General features: G+C 42.0%; 1 protein-coding gene across 9 annotated transcripts in view; it reads right to left on the bottom strand.

The window, feature by feature from the left end:
• Nucleotides 1-5,771: 5,771 nt before the first annotated feature.
• Nucleotides 5,772-21,718, bottom strand: part of Slc41a2 (solute carrier family 41 member 2) — a 133,297-nt gene continuing 117,350 nt past the window's right edge. For 8 of the 9 annotated variants that reach the window (XM_029568333.1, XM_029568331.1, XM_008843139.3 and 5 more), the window contains one exon: nucleotides 5,772-6,187. In XM_029568333.1, coding sequence (XP_029424193.1) covers nucleotides 6,002-6,187 — 186 coding nt within the window. In that variant the 3' untranslated portion in view covers nucleotides 5,772-6,001. The remainder of the gene's footprint in view (nucleotides 6,188-21,718) is intronic. The other variant, XM_008843141.3, reaches the window with a different exon arrangement.

Below are 21,718 nucleotides of genomic sequence, written 5' to 3'. Positions count from 1 at the left end.
TTTTTTCCTCTCTCGGGGGGAGATATTTGGGGGGAGAGAGAGAGAGAGAGAGAGAGAGAGAGAGAGAGAGAGAGAGAGAGAGAGAGATAGACAGACCTGGATAGTCCCAGGCTGTGGAGTGACTTACAGAGCCATGAGAGGGACCAGCTGCAGGTTGGGGGATTCTGCCAGGCTGAGGGGTCTGGCCCTGATGGCACTCCTGACTTTAGCTAGGCCAGGTCCCAGGAGAAGACTTAGAAATATACCACAAGGAGCTCTCCAGAAGGCAGAAATGAGGAGAACACACTGTGTAAAGGGCTAAGAGTGGAGAGTTAAGGCTTTGAAAAAAATATTTTTACATTTTTTAGTGTGTTGCCTAAATGTATGTAAGTGTACCATGTCATGAAAAGCCATAGAGGTCAGAAGAGGGCTTTAGATTGATCCCCTGGAACTGGAGTTCTGCACAGTTGTTAGCTACCATGTGGGTGCTGGGAATCAAACCTAAGTTCTCTGCAGGAGCAGCCAGGGCTTTTAACTGCTGAGCCATCTCTCCAGCCCCAAGTTTAGACTTTTGGGGCTATGCTGTTTCTAGCAGCTCCTCGGTCCTACTGTAGAAATGGAAAGCAGTCACAGACCACATGTAAATGTGTAGTCATGGGTGTACTTTAATAAAACTTTATTCACAAAACAGGCAGCAAACAGAATTTGGCCTACCTGCTGTACTTTGTCTAACTCTAAATAATGGGGCCCAGAGCAAGGGGTGGTAATGGTGAGCTTATATGGTCAAATGATTAGTGCACGTGAGGTTTTGTTAACTATAGCCAGAGTCTCCTCTACAGAATGTCAGCATTCACTTCTACCACCAGTGGTCCTGTCCATTTCCCTGCAGCCTTACCAATATTTTATCCAATCTTGAGTTTTTGCCAATCTGACAGGTAAGAAGAAGCATCTCAGGGCCGTTTTAATTAATGTTTGCTTTGCGAGACAACGTCTCATATAACTCAGACTAGCCTCAAACTCAACATGTAGCTGAGCATGACCTTGATCCTCCTACCTTTACCTCAAAAGTGCTAATATTACAGCACCCAATTGGTACTGTGCTGGGGACTGAGCCCAGAGCTTGCTACATGCTGGGGAAACACTGTTCCTACTGAGCCACATCTCCAGCCCTAGCACCTGTTTCACTTTAGAGAGGTGAGCACCTACTTGTCTGCTTGTCTGTGAGCCATCTTACAGTGGTTGCTTCACTCCCAGATCCATGGTCTTTTCTTCTTGATTTACAGAAGTTCTTCTTAGGTTAGGGACGTCAGCCTTTAATGAGTACCCTGTAGTCTCTGGGTACAGTGGTCTGGAGATGTCAATGAGGTCCAGGTCGTTGATGATGTTGTTCAAACTGCTCTGATGATAAGCGGTCATTCATTCAAGTGGAATCATCCATGGGCATTTGGAAATACCAACAGAGAACTCAATTGAGAGGCTAGAACTGGAGAAATAAATTAGGGACAAATCTGTACAGATGACATAACAATGACATGGGTGAGACCACCTAGTGGGAGAAAGTAGACACAAAGGGGTCAAAAGCTGAGTGCTCCAGCATTTAGAAATTGGGAAGAGCCACCAGTGGAACTGAAGGAGTGTCTGCTTGCATGGGGAAGAGAACACAGAGCAGATCTCAGGAGATCTGGAGAACACAGGAAGCAGACGGTCAAGCACTTTCAGATTAATAAAAAGAGCTTTCCCTCCCTTGTTTTCACTTGTCCCTATGATCTAATTTTTTTTATCTATTCATTTTTATTTTCTGTGTATGAGTGTCTTGCCTGCATATAACCGCACCCATGTTGTGCAATGTCCACAGAGGCCAGAAGAGGGCATGGGATCCCCTGGAACTGGAGTTATGGTTGGTTGTTAGCCACCATCTGGTTCTGGGAACCAAAACTAGGTCCTCTGCAAAAGCAGCCAGTGCTCTTAATCATAGAGCCATCTCTCCAGCCCCTTTCCTGTGTTTTTTTTTTAAATATTTTATTTACTATTTTTATGTGTTTGAGTGTATTGCTTGCATGTAGGTAGATGCACCAGTGTTGTGAAATGCCTGCAGAGGTCAGAAGAGGGCATCGGATCCCCTGGAACTGGAGTTACAAAAGGTTGTTAGTTGTCATGGGGTGTTGGGAATCAAACCTGGGTCCTCTGCAGGAGCAGCCAGTGCTCTTAACTGCTGAGCCATCTCTCCAGCGTCCCTTTCCTGTGTTTTTTTTTAAGGTGGCACTTTTTGGTGGAATTAATCACTGGATTAATTCCACTGGTACAAAACAGACTGTTGGTGACCTTGACGAATGGACTTTCAGTGCAGAGGTATGGTGACCATAGTACAGCAAGCAAGTTGCCAGCTGCTCAAGGACATTTGATATCTTAGGCTAGAAACATAAAGCTCAGCCAGAGTGCCTGTGTGTGTCTCAGGTCACATTCCACTACACAGGGCCAGGCAGAGCAGAGAGAGCCAGGGCTCTGACCAGTAAAGACCGATGGATCCAGGACTCTGAGTTTGGGATGGTGAGTGGGGGAAGGAGAGGAGAGCATGGTAGAGCAGTGGGCTGGAGGTGTGGGTGCCATCGAATCCCAGTTTATTATGCTCCATAAACACTACATGTAACAGACCACGTGGACTCACCAGACGCTCTGTAGCTGATGGAGTAGTCTAAGAAGGAAGCACAACAGCTGGGGAATAGTTCTCACAATTTATTCTTATTTGGGTTTACAATGATTCAAAGATGACAGAGCCCACTGTGAATGGGTTTACTACACATCAGAACAGCGTAAGGTAGGAGAGCCCGACTACTGATGTTTAAAAGAGTCATTTGGCTGTGTCGTAGATAGTCTATGGTATGAGGGGTTTTTTGATGTCTCTACACGCTACAACCCTATACATTTCTATTTTATCAGTCTCTAAGAAACTTTGTTTCAGAAATTTTAATAAAATGGATGGCAAAAATTAAAAAATATGATTTATCTGTGTGCTTGTGTCTGATAAATTAGTGAAAAATGTTTGGAAAGCAGGGGGTTTATGTGTACAATACTGTTAATTTATATATGACTGATAATAAATTTTATGGATAAATAAAAGAAATCATACATGAAAACTTTCAAAGACTTGTAATACTTTAAAAGGAATATATATCCTGAAAAAAAATGATTTCTTGTAACTCTGTAACTTCCCCAATATTTGTTAAAAATAAAAGTAATATACATCCCTTTATAATTGATATAAGTCAGCATCGTTTTCCCCTATTTCATGCTTCTTAGACATTCTGTTGCTTTAATCAAGGCTGACTAGCTGAAGAGAAAGGAGATGAACTCAATCAGTCATCTGAGCTTTGCGACCTGTAGTACGTGGCACATCTAGGAAGAGTCATGACCATCAATCAGATGTTCTGAGAAGTAAGGTGCTGTTCTTTATCCTAAACTTTGCGTTATATTTATTTTAAAATACTTTCATTATTTTTTTATGTTCTTGATTTTAGGAACATGAATAGTGTTTAGAGTCGGCTGTGCTGACCACTGGGAAACATTAGAGGGAAATGTCCCTATAGGAATCTAAAAGACGTGGTCATGCTCTATGAAACCCTGTTTCTCCAGCTGGCTTCCTCTCAGTTATGTAGGTAGATATTCTTGGTACATTTGGGGGCCACAGATGTGTCACAGAATGTATACTGGTCTAGAAGATCCTGGAAATTTACGGTTTGGTCACTTTGCAACTGTGCAACCTTAAAAACGTCACTTCTCTGAACTTCCATTCCCTCTACTATGAAACATAGGCAGGAGAATCCATCCTATCTACCATACAGATACGGCTGTGAGCACTAAATGCTATGATGTATTTGAATGTGTTTTGAAATATGTAACACACCAGCCTAACGCTATTGACCACTGCTCTAAAATTGAAGCTTGCTCTGGATTTTTTTTTTTTGTGGGTTAAAAATTAATTCCAGTACTCAGTAGGCTGAGGCAGGAGGACCTCAAATTCAAGCCCAGTCTGAGTTGCATAGCAAAACTGTCTCAAAAGATAGCAAAAAAAAAAAAAAAAAAAAAAAAAAAAAAAAAAAAAAACCAAAAGAACATAAAGCCCAAATGTAAAGAATTCACAAATGCTTTACAATAAATGAAAGGTATTCATGACTCTTTTAAAAAATAAAAACTTTGCAGCTAAATATTCATCAACTTAAACCTCCTGCTTCTTTTGTAAGAATGTTCATTATGTGATATTATAACTCTCCAAAGGAGAAATTCCATAATTAGTAAAGTTCTCTGCCTTAAAAGCTTGATTACAAGGCAGACGAATGGAATAAAGTTTAAAATAAGCAAAACTATATAACACTCTAAACTACAGCCTCCTTATTTTAAAGAGCTTAATAAGAATACTTCCTCAATATATTAACAACTAATTATATAATAACGAACTCATCCAACAATCAAAATTGATGTGCATTTTATTCCCTATCAGCTTGAGTTATTAAATAGCTAAGAGTCTTTTTAAGATTGTACTGCATTTTAAAATGATATGTGATAGAAAAAGGCTTACTACTGAATAGGTAGATGTTGGTCGGGTGTTTAAAATATTGGCCAGCGCTTTAGAAAAATATTTGAGAAATATAGCAGTGTATATGATAGGTCCCTGCAGAATAAGCCTGTGCAAGAGATGACACATAAAGGCCAGACACTTAGGTAAACCACCAGCTTCTCTCTCAGAAGGCGACTGACTGGTGTGATGCCTTGAAAAAGTAACAAACTACCTGCTGTTTCCAAATCTTACCTCTAGATCATAGTAAAAGGTCCTTTTAAAATAGAAATTACTTATAATATAGACAACAAATACTATATCCTACTAAGGAGCAAAAGTTGGGGACCAAATGACAAAAGCATGCAAACAAAATGTGCTTAAGAATAATGATGCTGACACTGTCATGGCACCATGGATTTATCAGCAATCCAGGGACTCCTCCATTGAAAGTGCTTTTTTGTGCTCTCTCATTCATTCTCCCTCTCCCTCTCCCTCTCCCTCCCTTCCTCTTTCTTCCCCCTCCCCCCCCCCTCTCTCCCCCCCCCCCCCTCTCTACACACACACACACACACACACACACACACACACACACACACACACACAGAGTTTCATATACTACCTTGTGCCCACAAATGCAGCTCAAGTTATCTTCCACTTTGACTATTGTTTTCTGAAAAGATCAACATTTTCAACACACCAATGATGAAAACGGCCCAGTGCTTTCATTAAAGATCTCTCAAGACCATTCTATGATCCTAGGACCAGGAGGGTTGCACTAAGGCATGAAGACTGCAAGTTCAAGGCCGGCCTGGACAACACAGTGAGACCCTGTCTCAGAAGAAAAACAAAATCATCTGTGTTTAAAGGGTGACCTTCTAAGAACACACAAAGCTGAAATTAAACTAACGTTGGCACAGGGCAATTTTAGACATAGGTATGTTCGTATGTTCAGTAGAATGTGTTTAGGTCAGTTAGGAACAAGTAATTGGTAAACAAGTCTTTAGCTCCCATGGAGGAAGGCGTAATTAACACTGGAAAGCTCGGCTGGGTACCTCTCATTTCATAGTAGGCTTTGCAGTACACCACAGCTGTAGGACTAGGAGGTGGAACCTAAAGCTCTCTTATTCTAACCTTGTATTAATTTAATAATAAAGCATGTCTCTGCTAAGTCTGTGGTTTCAAAATGACTCATTGTAAACATCCGATATTCTTTCCTAATTAATTTCAGAGCTTGAGCCTGTTCTATGTCTAAGTCGAATTACTTATTCTACAAAAGGCAGCACAAATACCGTTCATTCTGGTTTCAGCACAAATTCCTCAAAAAGTGTGTTAAGGCCATTTAATGGAATCAGGGTGAGCCACAGACTACCCTGCAGAAGTCACACGCCAGACAGAAGGGCTCCAGGAGGGAGCAGCAGTGCTGCCCCGTGTTTTCCTCCAGGGCAACTCGCTGCCAGCTTGCAGCACTCATTAGTCTCCCACATCTCCATCGCGGTCTCCAATAAGCCAGAGAAAATGGAAACTTAAGGCCAGCAAAGCTGTCCCGAGCAGATCACCCAGCGCAGTCAGGTAAGGGATAGAGAAGCTGTCCGGGTCCTTTCCTTTCCTCCAGAAGCGGTGAACCATCCAGTCAGCGATCCACAGCAGCGTGAACACCTGCAAGAGAGCAGCAGAGATGACACCTGCCACCTGCACCTTCCGAGCCCTTAACATGGCCATGAACCTGAACCACTGGCTTCTGAACCTGAACCACTGGCTTCTGGGAGCAGCAGCATGTGCACAGGTCAAGAAGCATGCTTGGAAAAAGAGATATTTAATTAAGGGGACTATAATCTTTTTTTTTTAATGTGTGTATTGAGTGTTGTGGTTGCATATATACCAGTGCACCCATGTGATGCAATGCCTGCAGAGGTCAGAAGAGGGTGTCAGATTCCCTAGAACTGGAGTTATAGATGGTTGTTAGCTGCCCTATGGATGCTGGGATTCCAATCCAGTTCTTCTGCAAGAGCAGCCAGTGCTCTTAACCGCTGAGCCATCTCTCTAGCCTCAGGAATATAATCTTTTTACAACAAAAAAATAGCACAGATGGTTGTGGTTCTTAAAGTTTTCCACTTTCCACACAGCATCTCATTTTTCATCCAGCTGTGGTTTATGGTATGTTCTCCTCCACCACCTTGGGTAACAAATGGCCACATGCTGTCATTTTAGCTGACATCTTTACCAGGGAGGAAGGTAGCTTAGTCAAACATGGGAGACAGGTACCCAAGATAAATTCCACAGGGGTGAGCTTCAGGTGCCCCTGGACCTCAGGTGCCCCTGGCCAGAAACGTCATACTTTAAGCTCTATTGAGTCTCTTGCATGAGGCCAGTGCTTCCTTACTGTTTAATATGCAAAGACTGACTCACAATCAGAGCGCTTAATTAGGACAATCTGTTTTGAGTGTGTAGGATGCAGAGACTATTAGAATCCTGAACTTAGATGTTGTAAAATTTGGAATTGAGCCTGTAATCCCAGCACTTAGAGGACTGAGGAAAGAGGACTTCAGCAAGTTCAAGGCCAGTCTTGGCCACATTGTGAGGTCAAGGCCTGACCTAAGCTATAGAATGAGACCCTGTCTCAAAACTCCGAAGATCTGGATTTGATTCTCAGATCTCTGGGCAGATTTCTTATGGCTCTAGGCTTAAATCTTCTTATTTGAAGGAAACAAACACAAAGTCTAAAAAAGGAAAGGAGGGAAGGGCTGGCAATGCAGATCAGCAGTCCAGCAGTCCTGACACAGAGCGCCACAGAACTCATAAGCTATAGAGCCAGTTCCAGGAGCTTGTTGGTCTAAAAGTGATGCCTCTGCTCATCTTGGACCTCCTCCAACCTCAGGAAAGGTACGTGACAACCACTGCTAGATGCCACCTTGGCTGAGGCTGGCAGCCAATAGAAGCTGGCAGCCAATAACTGACCTACTAGAAGCCCTGGGTCAGTGCATGCCTCACTGGGTGGAAGAGTCCTTTAGGACATCCTGCAGTTTGGGGGACCAGAGGCAGCAATAGCCCCAATCCAGGGTCTACCTATGGCAGCCCCAAAGGAATTAAAGAAGGCCTCCTCCCTAGCACCAGCACTACCAGCACCAGCACTGAGTGTAACAGCCTCACAGTGTGACCTACAGAAGCCCCCTTCAAAGCCTACTGGTGCCACAGGCCCCATCACCACCTGTGCTCATCTGGCGGGACTTGGGAATGGCCTAAACCATTCTGTGGCTCCAGAGCCATGGCTGCAATGTCACAGGCCAAGGCATTTACCACAGAAATCATAGCAGTCCTAGGCGAGATCTTCATCGAAACCCTGTAACTTGGAAACAGTGACTGATGGTGCCATATCTTGGTGTCACCTGTACTTGCCCTGAGGGACTTGAACAGATCCTGTGTGTATCCCTACCACCAAGATGGGAACAGTAGTTCCACAGCTGGCATCAGCTGGACCCTGGAGCCTGAGGACATGCACACATTTGGCACTCCACAAGGCTGTCTGACTTCCTTCAGGCTGCAGACTACACTGCTGAGGCATTTACAGCAATGTTGACATCAGCCAAAGGGAAAACTCACACAGAGTTGAGTTCCCCTATAACCAAACTGAGATACCTCAATCAACTAGAATCTGATATCCCAGCTAAGCAAAGACATATTTTCCACAGAAGGTACTTCATCAGATCAGAGGAAACAAGCACCATACTGGATGCACAGACATCAAGAGACGAAATGCAAAGGAAAAACAAAATCTGCAAAGGAGAACAGTAATTCTCCAGAAACAGATCTTAATCTAAGGAAAGCTGTGAGATGCAGAAAAGAATTCAAAATAACCCTCCAAACAAAATTCTGTAAGATGCAAGAGGATAGAGATCAACAATATAAAGAAATCAGAAAACCAACTCAGGATGTGAATAAGAAAGCCTCAAAAGAAAAAAAAAAGTGAGGGGGACTGGGGAGATGGCTCAGTGGTTAGGAGCACTGGCTGCTCTTGCAGAGGACCCAGCTAAAAAACATCTGTAACTACAGTTCCAGGGTATCCAATGCCCTCTTCTGGTCTCCACAGGCACTGCACAACATGGGTGCACTTACCATGCAGGCAAAACACTCATACACATAAAATAAATTTAAAAAAATTTAAAAACAGAAAAAAACTGGAACCCTCAGAACTATAAATTTCAATCAATGAAATGAAAAATACTAGAATACTTCCAAAATAGACTAGAAAACACAAGGCCTTGGAGAGGTGGTGGGGCCTTTGAGACACATAGGAGACTGTTAGCAAACAAATACTTGCATCATCATGGCAATTCCAGAAAGTGAGGAAAAGGGAAAAGTATTAAAAACCTATTTTAGCCAGGCGTGGTGGTGCAGGCCTTTAATGCCAGCACTAAAAAAGCAGAAGCAGGCAGATCTCTGTGAGTTCAAGGCCAGCCTGGTCTACATAGTGAGCTCCAGGAGAGCTGGGGCTACAGGGAGACCCTGTCTCAAAAAGACCAATTAATTAATTAATTAATTAATTAATTAAAAACCTATTTCATAGGCTGGCAAAGTGCTTGCCATGCAAATCTGATGGTTTGAGTTTGATTCTAGGAACTCAGATAAAGGTAGAAGGAGAGAACCAATGCCAAAATTGTCCTCTGACTTCTACACACACTCCATGGCACATGTGCACCCCCCATCACACACACACACACACACACACACACACACACACACACAAATAATAGTAACAAAAATTACAATAAAAATAAGCCTAGTTCACAAAATAATAGCTGAAAAATTTCCAAATCTTCAAAGCAATGCAGATATTCAGATTCAAGATGCTTAAAGGTCTCTAATTAGATTCAACCAAAACACGTCTGCATCACCAAAGCACATTACAAAAATTTCTACACTACACTGCAAAGGGGAACCCTGAGAAAGGAAAGAAAACAGTGTCATGTCACACAGTTCAGGCAAAGGCCCATCAGACTTACAGCAGATGCCTTAGTTCTAAGAAGGCTTACAGGTCAAAAGAAAGCATGATGATATCGTCACAGTAATGCTCTGTGCATGCCGTCACACCCACAACGCCAGGGAACGCTGCCTGAAACACCTCTGCTCAAATGTGACCACTGTACGTTATGCAGACTTGCTTTTACTGCATGTGCAGTTTTCTGCTTTAAAACATAATGGTTTAATTATGGAAAATAAAGATTTTAATATTTTCTTAATGTCATTCTTCAGCATGTAAATGCCAAATTAGTTTTTCTTTACATTGTACTATTTTAGAATGTTTGGTTTTAAAAATTGCTGTTGAAGCCAGGCATGGTGGTACACCAACCAACCAAACAAACAAAAAATTGCTGTTTGAGTTGATTAAAGTTTCATAAAAAAATCATTAAATTAATTTGGGGTTAAGACAAGATTTCCCAGATTTTGAAATGGCCCTAAATGTACTTCTGCCATTGGTAGTACATATTTCTGTGATGTGGCATTCTCGGCACTGATGAGGGTAATATCAACTTTGGAAAATGCAGGATGTGCTACATTCTGCAGAATCAAATACTCAGCCAAGATTTAACTCTATGTAATCAGGCACATAGGTGTCATCTGTATGAAAATTTGCTTTAAATTTTATTATTACTGTGTGCATGCACGCATGGTATGGGGGAGACAGTGTATGCCACAGATCACATGTAGACTCTGTTGAGCTGATTCTCTCCTTCCATCTTTATGTGGATTCTGGAGGTCAAATTCAAGTTGTCAGGCTTGCAAGACAAGCACTTTTACCCACTGAGCCATCTCACCTGCCCTTTCATCTTTAATACATAGTAAAATTATATGTTTACCAAAGAATTGTTTTAAAATAAACTTCTTTATGACTTATACCGAGTATGGTGGCACACACCTTTAATTCCAGCCCTCAGAAGGCAGAGGCAGGCAGATCTCTGTGAGATCAAGGTCAGCCTGTCTACATAGTGAGTTCCAGGAAGGCTGGAACTAGGGAGACCCTGACAAAAAAAACTTCTTTATGGCTTACCAGTAATTGTTCGACTATATAGTTACTTTAAACATACACATACTGGGATAATATAAGAATTTCTTAAGAGAAAAGGGGTCATGAATGGAAAAAGTTTAAAAAGCCCTGGTCTAAAAATAGGCAGCCATGACAACAGCTCACAGGCCAAATTCAACCTGTCACCTACTTTGGTAAATAAAATTTTATTGGCATACACCTCTACTCATGTGTTTACTTATGTCCTAAATTCTTACCCACAAAGCTGCAGAAATTTATCATCTGGTCATTTATAGGAAAAGGGTGCCGGACCTATCCAGAAGAAAAACACTACATAGGAAAAAGAAATGGCTAGTCCTAGCATGCAGGAGGTTGAGGCAGGAGAATTATGAGTTCAAAGCCAGCCAGGGCTACATAGAGAGACCTTGTTTCAAATATCACCCACAAAAAGAAAGAAGAAAGAAAGAAAGAAAAAAAGAAAGAAAGAAAGAAAGGGCATCATGGGAGGGAAGGAAGGAAGGAAGGAAGGAAGGAAGGAAGGAAGGAAGGAAGGAAGGAAGGCAGGAAGGAACCCTTATCCCACATCTCAACATAAATTACAGGTAAAGAGTATAAAAAGAAATACTTGAAAACTTTTATAGGGGAATATGAGAGAATACCTTTATGACCTTGATTTGGGGAATACATGTATAAACAATGTATTTAAGGAATAGTTTATTAAATTACATTAAATATTTCTGCAGTACAATAAATAAAAATCTTGCCCCAGGCTTGCAAAATATCTGTTCTTGCATTTAACTGACTTAGTGTTCAGAAATTTTGAGAGAATACTGAGAATTCCTAGTTTATAGGAAAAATAACCAACAGGGAAGAAGAGAAACTTAAAGTTCCAGTAAACATGAGACGATGTTGCCCTTCCTAACACTAAGGGAGCTGACTAGAACTACACTCTAGTCCACTGCATGCTCATCTCATGGGCAAAACCCCAAATTTAAACTACAATAAAAGCAAGCATTGTCTTTTAAATGGCTTATAGTGGGACCATATGGCACTCAAAAAGGCTCACCATGTGTGAATTTATTTAATTCTCAGACCATTTCTCTATACAGTATGGACTATTATCCTTCTTTGATAGTAAACTAAAGACAGAACTAAAGCAGGCACAGTGTAAGAAAACTGACCCAACCCTGGCACTGGGACACCCAGGACTACTGTCGACCTCATTCGAGATTGTCCTGGGCCACATAAGGCCAGCTGAGTGTAAAAACTCAGCATGTGAGGAAGAAAAAGAATCTCTTCTAAATAAAAAGGAGACGGCTGCAGCAAAAGGCGCCTGGTGCACAGAAGGGGACACCAAAATACAAAGCTCACCGCCAAGAAGGCCAGTGAGGTCCCTGAAGAGGAACAGAAAAAATAAGGAGCATATGAAAAGGAAGGAAGGCAGCGCGCCAGAGGCAGAGGGAAAACTAAAGGGAAAAAGAGGAGGAAGAAGAAAAAAACTAAACACTGGAAGGGTAGTCAAGGCTGCCAGCAGGAAGCAGCGCTGCCGCTCAGCTTAAGGAACTTCAGGGGGCTGAGAAGATCGCTCCATTGGGGAAGGGCTTGCCTTGCAAGCATGCAGACCCAAGTTCAGTCTCCAGAACCCAAGTAGAAAGCCCAGGTGTGGAGTGCTTTAGGCATGCTTATAATCCTAGCACTGGGGAGGCAGAAACAGGTAGATCTCTGGGGCTCAGTGGCCAGCCAGCCTAGTCTACTTGGCCAGTTCCATAGAGCGAGAGAACTATCTCAAAAAAAAGTAGATGTTGTCTGAGGCATGACATCCAAGGTTGTCCTCAGGCCTCTACATGCATGCATACACATGTGCATACACATACACACTCAGAGAAAATTTAATTTTTAAATATTTATTATTTTTACTTTATGCGTATGTGTTATGCCTGCATGTAGGTAAGTGCACCCATGTCGTGCAATACCCAAGGAGGACAGAAGAGGATGTCGGATCCCCTGGAACTGGACTTATGGACAGTAGTTAGCTGCCATATGTGTGCTGGTATTCGAACCTGGGTTTTCTGCAAGAACAGTCAGCATTCTTAACTGCTGAGCCAACCTCCAGCACAAAATTTTAATTAAAAAAATTTATTTATTATTTTTATTTTATGTGTATGAGTGTATTGCCTGCACGTATGTGAGTGCACCCAAGTCATGCAATGCGCAGAGGTCAGAAGAGGGCTTCGGATTCCCTTTGGAACTGGAGTTATGGACGGTTCATAGCCACCATGTGGGTGTTGGGAATCAAACCCTTCAGTGCTCTTAACTGCTGAGCCATCTCTACAGCCCCTGAAAATTTAATTTTAAAAAATTAAATTAATTTTTTTAATTTTTAAAATTTATTGTGTGTGTGTGTGTGTGTGTGTGTGTGTGTGTGTGTGTGTGCGTGCACATGCATGTCACAGCACACATATGGAGGTCAGAGGATAACTTTATGGAGTTAGTTCTCTCCTTTCACCTTTAAATTGATTCTAGGGATAAAACTCAGGCTGTCAGGCTTGTGCAACAAGCATCTTTGCCTTTTGAGCCATTGCTCTAGCCTAGGAAACTTCCACATGAAGGAATGGGATGAGCACTGGGCGGGGCAACAATGTGAAACCAAACTTCCTGGGTGCTGTCACTTGAGGTTTGGGAGTGTCTTAATTTGTTCAGTGGGCTCCACTGACTAGAAGCTTAAGAGGCTCTACATCATTTATATAACAGGAACAACCTTTAAAAGTTAGTTCATGAGGTCCAGGGTAATGTGGATTGTTTTTGTTTTTTGAATGCTAAGTGGTAAATACATGGCTTCTTATTTTCTGCAAGTTCGTACTTTATAATATACACTAGGTGAGCAGCTGAGGCAATGGGCGTCCACTGACCAGGGCTGCCTGGAAAGAAAAAAACACTCAGGTTATAGGGGAAGTAAGGCTCAACTTCACATAGTTTGTAACACTGAAGCCCAAGTTCTTCCCATCGGTAACATGCACTGCAAACAGGAACTCTCCGTTCATCACAGGAGTGACACTGGCACTGCCTCTTCGAGGACAATTTGCCAGTCTCCATTACATCTGTAGACGGACATTTCTTTTTTTCAGCAATTCCACACAGAAAAAAATTCTACCACTGGGGTAAAAGGAGAAACTTTTCACAGCTAAAGCACACTGGCCAGAGGGCTCTTCTGACCTCAGGTCCCATGGGACTACTGCAAGGATCAGGAGGATTGACACCTTGGGTTACGTTGGAAGCTGCGGAGCAATTCTTATACAAAACTGAGAGATACGCAAGACTTGTCACCACCTCGTCACTGCTTTCAAAGCCAACAGTTGAAAAAAACCTAAAGTGTCTACTGCCCGAGAATAGCTGTGTTAAATCTAAGGTCATACAACTGAACACTAGACAGAATCTAAAATGAATGAGAAAAGAGAAAGCACCATGCTTGACTGTGCGTCAAAAGCATAAGGTTGGGGCTGGAGAGATGGGTCAGTGGTTAAGAGCACTGACTGCTCTTGTAGAGGACCTGGGTTCGATTCCCAGCACCCACATGGTGGCTACGAACCATCCTTAACTCCAGTTCCAGGGGAATCTGAAGCCCTCTTCTGATCTCCACAGCATTGCATGACACGGGTGCACTCACATACATGCAGGCAATACACTCATACACATAAAAATAAAAATAATAAATAAAATATTTTTTTTTAAAGCATAAGGTTGACACTGGGCATGGTGGCATGTACCTTTAATTCTAGCCTTTGGGAGGCAGAGGCAGGTGGATCTCTGTGAGATAGAAGCCACCCTGGTCCACATTGTGACTTCCAGGTGGGCTGTGACTAGGGAGACCCTGTCAAAAAATAATCAGCAAAAAATAAAAACAAAAAAAGCATAAGGTTGAATGAATGAAAGCAGCAATGGGGAACTACGGAAAGCATAAAACTTTCACATACTGGGGCTGGAGAGATGGCTCAGCAGTTAAGAGCTTGGGCTGCTCTTGCAGAGGACCCTGGTTCAATTCCCAGAACCCACACGGTGGCTAACAACTATCCTTAACTGCAGTTCCAGGGGCTCCAACACTGTCTTCAGACGTCTGTTGGCATGACATGGGTGTACTCACATACAGGCAATACACTCATACACATAAAATAAAAATAATAAAATTTTTTTAAAGACAAAAAAAAACTTTAGCACACTTTCTAAATGTTAAAATACCACAGTATGTTGGACACTAGAGCAGGCATGGCAAGGACAGCAGGCAATGTGGAGTGCTGAGGAGCACCAGGGGAAGGAGGAAATGGAACAGGAAGGGGTACGTGGGTTGCACTTATCTTACATGCTGCATTTTTATTTGTGATTTTGAAGTATGTGCTCCAAATAATGTGTTAAGGGTTGCTAAAGCTAAGTGGTAAGCACACAGCCTTTTATTCATGCATGTCTGTACTTCGTAATATATACTATGGAGCAGCTAAGGCAGTGGGTACCCACTGACCAGGGCTGCAAGAACAACGTCTTGATTGAGAGTGATAACCAGAAAGGAGATCCGTGGGTCTTGTGGAACCCTGGAAGTGCTAAATGCTAAGCCGAGGAAGGGGCTAGCCCTAAGGAAGAGTTACATGTCTGTGCAGAGTGAACTCTCATCATTGCTGCAACACTTCTCGTTAGGTTGGAAAATAAACAAATGGGAATCACTCAGGACTCAAGTATGCTCAGAATTATGGTGTACTGGTGGAGAAGGAAGATTAACTGGAAGTTTGCATAGCTAACTAGGATTCCTTCAGGCTCTTATTTTGTTCTGAGAGCAGAGGGAAGCAGTCATATAATGCCACATCCCCCAAGAGGAGACAAATGCTCACATCTGGAGGGACTCCATTTAAATGACCTGCCCCCACACACCCTTCAACAGTAAAACCCACTTCCAAGTTATTCAGTGTTGTGCCTCAGTCTCTTCCTCATTAAAGAAAAAAAAAGCCCATATTTTTCTATCTTACTGAGATAATGTGAAGATTAAATAACACAGAATGCTTTGAATGCTGCTTGGCACCTAGAAAGAACTCAAGATTGGCGGTGTTTTGCTTTGTTTTTGAGATGGGGGTCTCACTATGTAACCTTGGAGCCTTGGTTGGCCTGGAACTTGCTATGTAGACCAGGCTGATCTTGAATTCAGAGATCAGCCTGTCTCTGCCTCCCAAGTGCTGGCTTGACTAAGGTCTTACAGGAAGACCTACAGCTGGGCATGGTGGCACATGCCTTTAATCCCAGTGCCCTAAAAGCAGGTGGAATGTGTGAAATCAAGGCCAGCCTGGTCTACATAGTGAGTTCCATGCCAACTTGGGGCTATAGGAGGCTCTGTCTCAGGGGGAGCAGGGGAGGGAGAGGGAGAGAGAGGGAGAGAGAGAGGCTCTGTTTCAACAGCAAAACAGAGACAAGGAAGCAATGCCTTCAGGGTTCCAAGGGAAAGATTTCTAGTCTATAGATCTGTGTCCTATCAATTTATCAATCACATGTTGAGGACAAGCTAAAGAATGCATGCCTTCAGAAAATATTTCTTTTATTTCTTTTTCTCTGGAACATTCTTGAAGATCTGTTGAAGAAAATGAGAGACTGAACTGAGAAAGACAAAGAATCAGGGTCCATGAAATAGAAGAGCCAACATAAGCCAGAAACGAGAGAAGGTTCCAGATGAGCACTGAGCAATGACGGGGAGGTGAGAGAGCAGGAGAACTGGGTGATGGAGAAGGGTGAGCCCCGGAGAAAGGCAAGCTGGCAGACAACCTGCAGAACATTAACCAGAGAGCTGTGATGCTTGTAACAGAGCACTTAGAAGAGATTAGATAGGCACAGAGGAATCTAGGTAAGTGAAAAATGCAGAAAGTATTTCCAGAAAAATCATAGAAATGATTAAAAAAAAGATAACATAATACACTTGGCTCTGGGAGAAAGTTTACATGTAATAGTAACATAACCCATATGCACTTACTACATGAAAATTGAGGCTAGAAGTTGGGGAAATAAGGATTGAGGAAAGACAGCTAAATTTTCATATATCAAACTAAAAGTCAATAAGTAATTTCTTAAATTGATAAAACAAAATTAACCATTCAAATAAATAAAATATTGAGATAAATTTCAGAACAGTTAGAGGAGACCTGGAAAAACTTTAGCAGCTGGTATTTTACATACACATACATACATACTCTTACATGTATGTATACTACTTATCTGTATAACTGGTCTTTGAAAAACGAAATAAGGTGGTACTCTTTTAGAGAAAGTATCAGCATGAGCAGCACATGCTAACAGTGTTTCATGGTTTGATTTAGCTATGAGTTTATATCTTTACATTATATATGTATATTTACATATATGTTTACATATGTGTATTTACATATGTGTGCATGAAGAGTTCTGAGTATTACCATCAAGAAGATTTGAAAGAGGCAGAGAGTGTGGGTCTGTGACACTGTGGGATGCCTGTACATGTGAGGTCCTATATTCACTCCCTAGCACATACACACAAAATAAGTAAATAGAAAAAAAAAGAAAGAAGAAAAGTGAAAAGAAAAAATTCAAGCTCTAGGCATGGAGGTGCACATCTGGAATCTCAACACGTGGGAGGTTGAAGCCTGAGGATTTCAAGTTCAAGGCCAACTTGAGCTGCACAGTGAGACTCTCCCTCTAAACAACAACAAAAAAAAACATAAAAAATAAAAACAAAACATTTGAAAGCTCTCGTCTAACAAGTATATCTTCCATGGTAGGTTCTAGAGCTGCCATATACATACCCAGGAAGAAAAAAATACATCTTTCCAGTTAAGCCATTATGGTCTCACAGAAAACTAACACACAATACATCTGAAACAAATTCATGTTGTTAAAAAGGTTCTGCCACTGTCTACAAATGAATTAAAAAACGTCTATGTCTTCATCCCCCACACCTACTAAAATGAATTACCATCAGCTACCTCATAGGCTAGCTGTAGCAAAGAACAGGATGGGGGTATGTGTAATGCGCTGGTGCCTAGTTCACTGTAAGTATTTCATAAATATCCTGCTGTCCCTGCTCTGACATCATGGCTACACTGTATCAAAATCTGTGAAAAAGTCATTGGAACAGAAATGTGAATACTAGTTTCTTTTTTTAAAAATGTACATGTAAGGTTGGGTGTGGTGGCACACACCTTTAATCCCAGCACTCAGGAGGCAGAGGCAGGTGGATCTTTGTGAGTTCAAGGCCAGCTTGGTCTACATAGTGAGTTCCAGGCTAGCTGGGACTACAGGGATACCCTGTCTCAAAAAAGACCAAAAAATAAAAGTATATGTAGTCATTATATAAGTTATTCAAATGTACTACTGTACTGCTTTATGTACATAAAAATACATACAAAAATATCAATTAAAACAGGTAACATAGGGGCTGGAGAGATAGCTCAGTGGTTAAGAGCACTGGCTGCCTCTGCAGAGGAACCAGGTTGTTCCCAGCACCCACATGGTGGCTAACAACTACCTATAAACTCCAGTTCCAGGAGATCTGACATCCCCTTCTGACCTCTACAGGCCATTTACATACATGAAGACACTCATACACATAAAATAAAAACAAATAACTTTTTTAAAAAGGATAAGATAAAGAAATAATGCTTTTTTAGTAATTTTTTATTTTTTAAATTGAACTGAATTGAGGATTTCATACACTATATTTTGATCACATTCAGACCTACTCCCCTGTCTGCACCTCCTCTTACCAACCCCTGACCACAAAGCTTCATCTGTACTTCCATAGTGCTGGAAGGTGCTATCTATGCATGCTACCAGAAGAAAAAGTGATCATCAATCTTGCCCTGCTGTGAGCTACAATGACACAATATGCCTACTGGTGCAATAGTGGCATGAATGTTATGTAAGTAACCAACCACCTTCTGATTGGATTTAAGGTCTGCTTCACAAGATGGAGCCTATACCTGACAATGATATCAGACCTTGGAACCTGTGAGTAGACAGGTCACAGGCCACAGGGGAGAACCTACTACCAAGATTCTGCTAAATAGACCTACTATTAAACGGACTCCTAATGACTTATTGTTATACCCATAGATTAACGCACTTCTCATCTCTCACCAGAGAAGCTTCTTCCTACAGCATTTGGTGATTAATACAGAGACCCGAGACCCAAAACTGGCCAATGTGCAGAGAATGAGTGTTTATCCCTGGATAGGACACTCATACCAAGCCTCGGCCTCCCAAGTCTCAGGAATCACTGCAGAAGTGGAGATGGAAAGAGCCAGAGGTGGTGGATGACCACAAGGAAATACTGTTTTCTAGACAGCCAGTTACTCATATGAACTCACAGCTATGGTGGCAGCATGCACAAGACCTTCATAAACTCAAGATAGACAAATCCCAGCACAGATATGGGGAAGTGAGGAAGAAGCCCCAACCCTAGCTAAGGAAGTACTGGCAACTGATAGCTGCTGGGAGGGGGAGCATTTGCAGACACAAATTAGACTCAATAGAACTTTAAAAATATATATATATAAACACTGGTTTTGAACACCAGCAAGTGCCACACACAACTTTTCATCTCTGAGCCTGTTCTTTCAAATGAATGTCTTTACAGTGGGTTCTAGCTGTAAATTACTGCTGCCGTACATGGCCACACACTACACAGTGATTTCCCCGTTCACTTTTGTGTTCTCCCTTTCACATTCTTGTTCCATTTACTATATTTAGTTATGCAATATGCCATAGACTCAAGTCTCTTTCTCACATAATTTCTTTTTAAAGGTATGAGGCTGGAGCTGGAGAGGTGACTCAGAAGTTAAAAGTGCTTACTGTTCTTGCTGAGGACATGGGTTCAGTCCCCAGAAAGTATCATGACACATGACAGCTACACACCTATCTTCCAGGGGATCTGATGCGCTGCGCCCTTCTTTCCTCCACAGGCACCAGGTACACACGTGGCACACAAACATACATGCAGGCAAAACACTCATACACATAAATTTTTTTAAAAAGATATGATGATTTAAAGTTCAAGCAGGTTTTAATTATTTTTTCAAGTTAGCAAAGTTTTCCTCAGAAAAACTTTGTGAAGTATTTCCTCAGAACTCACAGTATAAATTATGAAAATCACAGTAAGTATCAGAGCCTTCTTAATGCAACGTTTTGCTTTAAAATGAACTCATTGTTTAAGGAACATACGCTTTCCACTGGGAAAGCACATCGAATACCAAACCCATGGTACACTATGTTTTAACATCGCCTGTTCTTTATGAAATATGCATAACTTCTCTGGGTAAACATGCCTTCTGAAAAGGCAACCTTGTAGCCTTGGCTAATTATGCAAGTTAAAGATGTATTGCTTGGAATTTAAATAAACATGTAAGCACAAGAATATATATTTGCTTTGGATGCAGCTGATTTTCTAGGCCGGCTCCTCCTCTGAACTCAAACCAGTGTCCTCATACATCAGCATCCCTATAGTGCTAGGACTGCCAGGAGCAGCCTTGTGCATTGTGGGAAGAGATAATTGCTTTGGGGGAGGAACGTGATCCAAGCAAATCACAGACAGAGCAAATGCAGCTCTTCCTAGCTCCCAGCTTCACAAGGACTGGACTCGCCCTCCACAGAATAGCCTCCTCTAGAGCAGCTCTACCCTCACCAAAATCAGTACTTAAATACCTCAAAATAATTTAGGATTATCATACACAGGAATTCAGTCTACTTCGGACATTCAGATTAAATCATCTTTTTCTGACCTGTTTTGTGAGGTGGAGGAATAGCGCTAATGTTTGATTACCTCTGCTCTTCCTGGGAACTATGGCAGGTATTATCATCTCTGGCTCCAGAGGAGAAAACTTAGATGAAAAAAGGTTGAGTGACTTGTCCAGTCAGACAATGGGCAAGAATAAAGCGTAACTGAGGTAACTCAACAGCCCTCACAACAGCCCTATTGAGTGGAGACTGAGGGAAGCCAGAAAATGAGAAGGGTTTTAGCTGTAGATCAACACGCAACACAACCAAAACCAGGCCTTCAACACACACACATACCAAAATGATCCCCTTGAAACTTCATTTTTTAGTAGCAGTGCAAACAACCCATTCATTGAGAACAACTTAAAATGCTCAGTATAATATGGAAACCAACATCTTTTTAAAGTGCATCACTGAGAATGAGATGCATCACATGAAGGCCTCAGAGGAAGAGGGACTGACAGGCATGCAGAGTGCAGAACACTAAACCAGACACAAGACCCTGAAGGCCTTGAGTGGGCTGCTTCACTGGGCACAAACCACAGCCAGCCATCTGTACCCTCCGCCTCTCCAGTGACATAGCTTGCCCCAGGTAGAGAAGGCTACAGAAGATTTATAGAAACTTAAAAGCATTACCTCTCTGAATGAAAAATAAGCAGGACTCTAAGACGAGGTGGGAAATTTGTTTGACTGCAGTGCTACACAGCGGAGAGGAAAATCCTAAGAAAATTCCAAACCACAAAGTGATTTTCATGGATCTGAGGCCAGCATCAAATGACTGTGTGGCATCAAACTGAGTATTTATTTTAAAAGGCTTTCAGATTGATAGTACCCTAAGGTCTTGGGAAAAAACAAACAAAAATCTTTTCTGAAGGCCTTGGGAGATGGCTCAGTGGGTAAAGTGCTTGTCATGCAAGTGTGAAGAACTGTGTTTGGATTCCCAGAAACCACATAAAGTCAGGTGTCATGGCTCAAGTCTATAACCCAGTACTCCAACAGTGAGATGGGAAGCAGAGACAGGAGAATCCCCAGACTAACTAACAATAAGAGCAAACAGTCGGAGACCCTGTCTCAAACAAGGTAGAAGATGGGGACTGATACCTGAGGTTGTCTCCTGACCTCCACATAAGTGCCAGCTGTGGTACGCCTGTGCCTGCACTTATACACATGAACATATACACAAATCTGTTCTGAAGAAATGGACTTTCATCTTGAATTTGCTTCCTGGGATCTCTGTGTTACAAGGAGGGAACAGCCTACTGCAAGTTGTCCTCTGACCTCCATAATACAGTGTGGCATATCACACACACACACACACACACACACACACACACACACACACACAATATATATATGAAAAAAATTATAGAGAGAGTGTGTGAAAAAAATCTGAGAGA

This window comes from Nannospalax galili, unplaced genomic scaffold (genome assembly GCF_000622305.1).
Source record: "Nannospalax galili isolate Female #2095 unplaced genomic scaffold, S.galili_v1.0 scaffold39, whole genome shotgun sequence".
In the NCBI taxonomy this organism is placed as follows: Eukaryota; Metazoa; Chordata; class Mammalia; order Rodentia; family Spalacidae; genus Nannospalax; species Nannospalax galili.
This window is presented reverse-complemented; position numbering and strand designations above follow the sequence as displayed.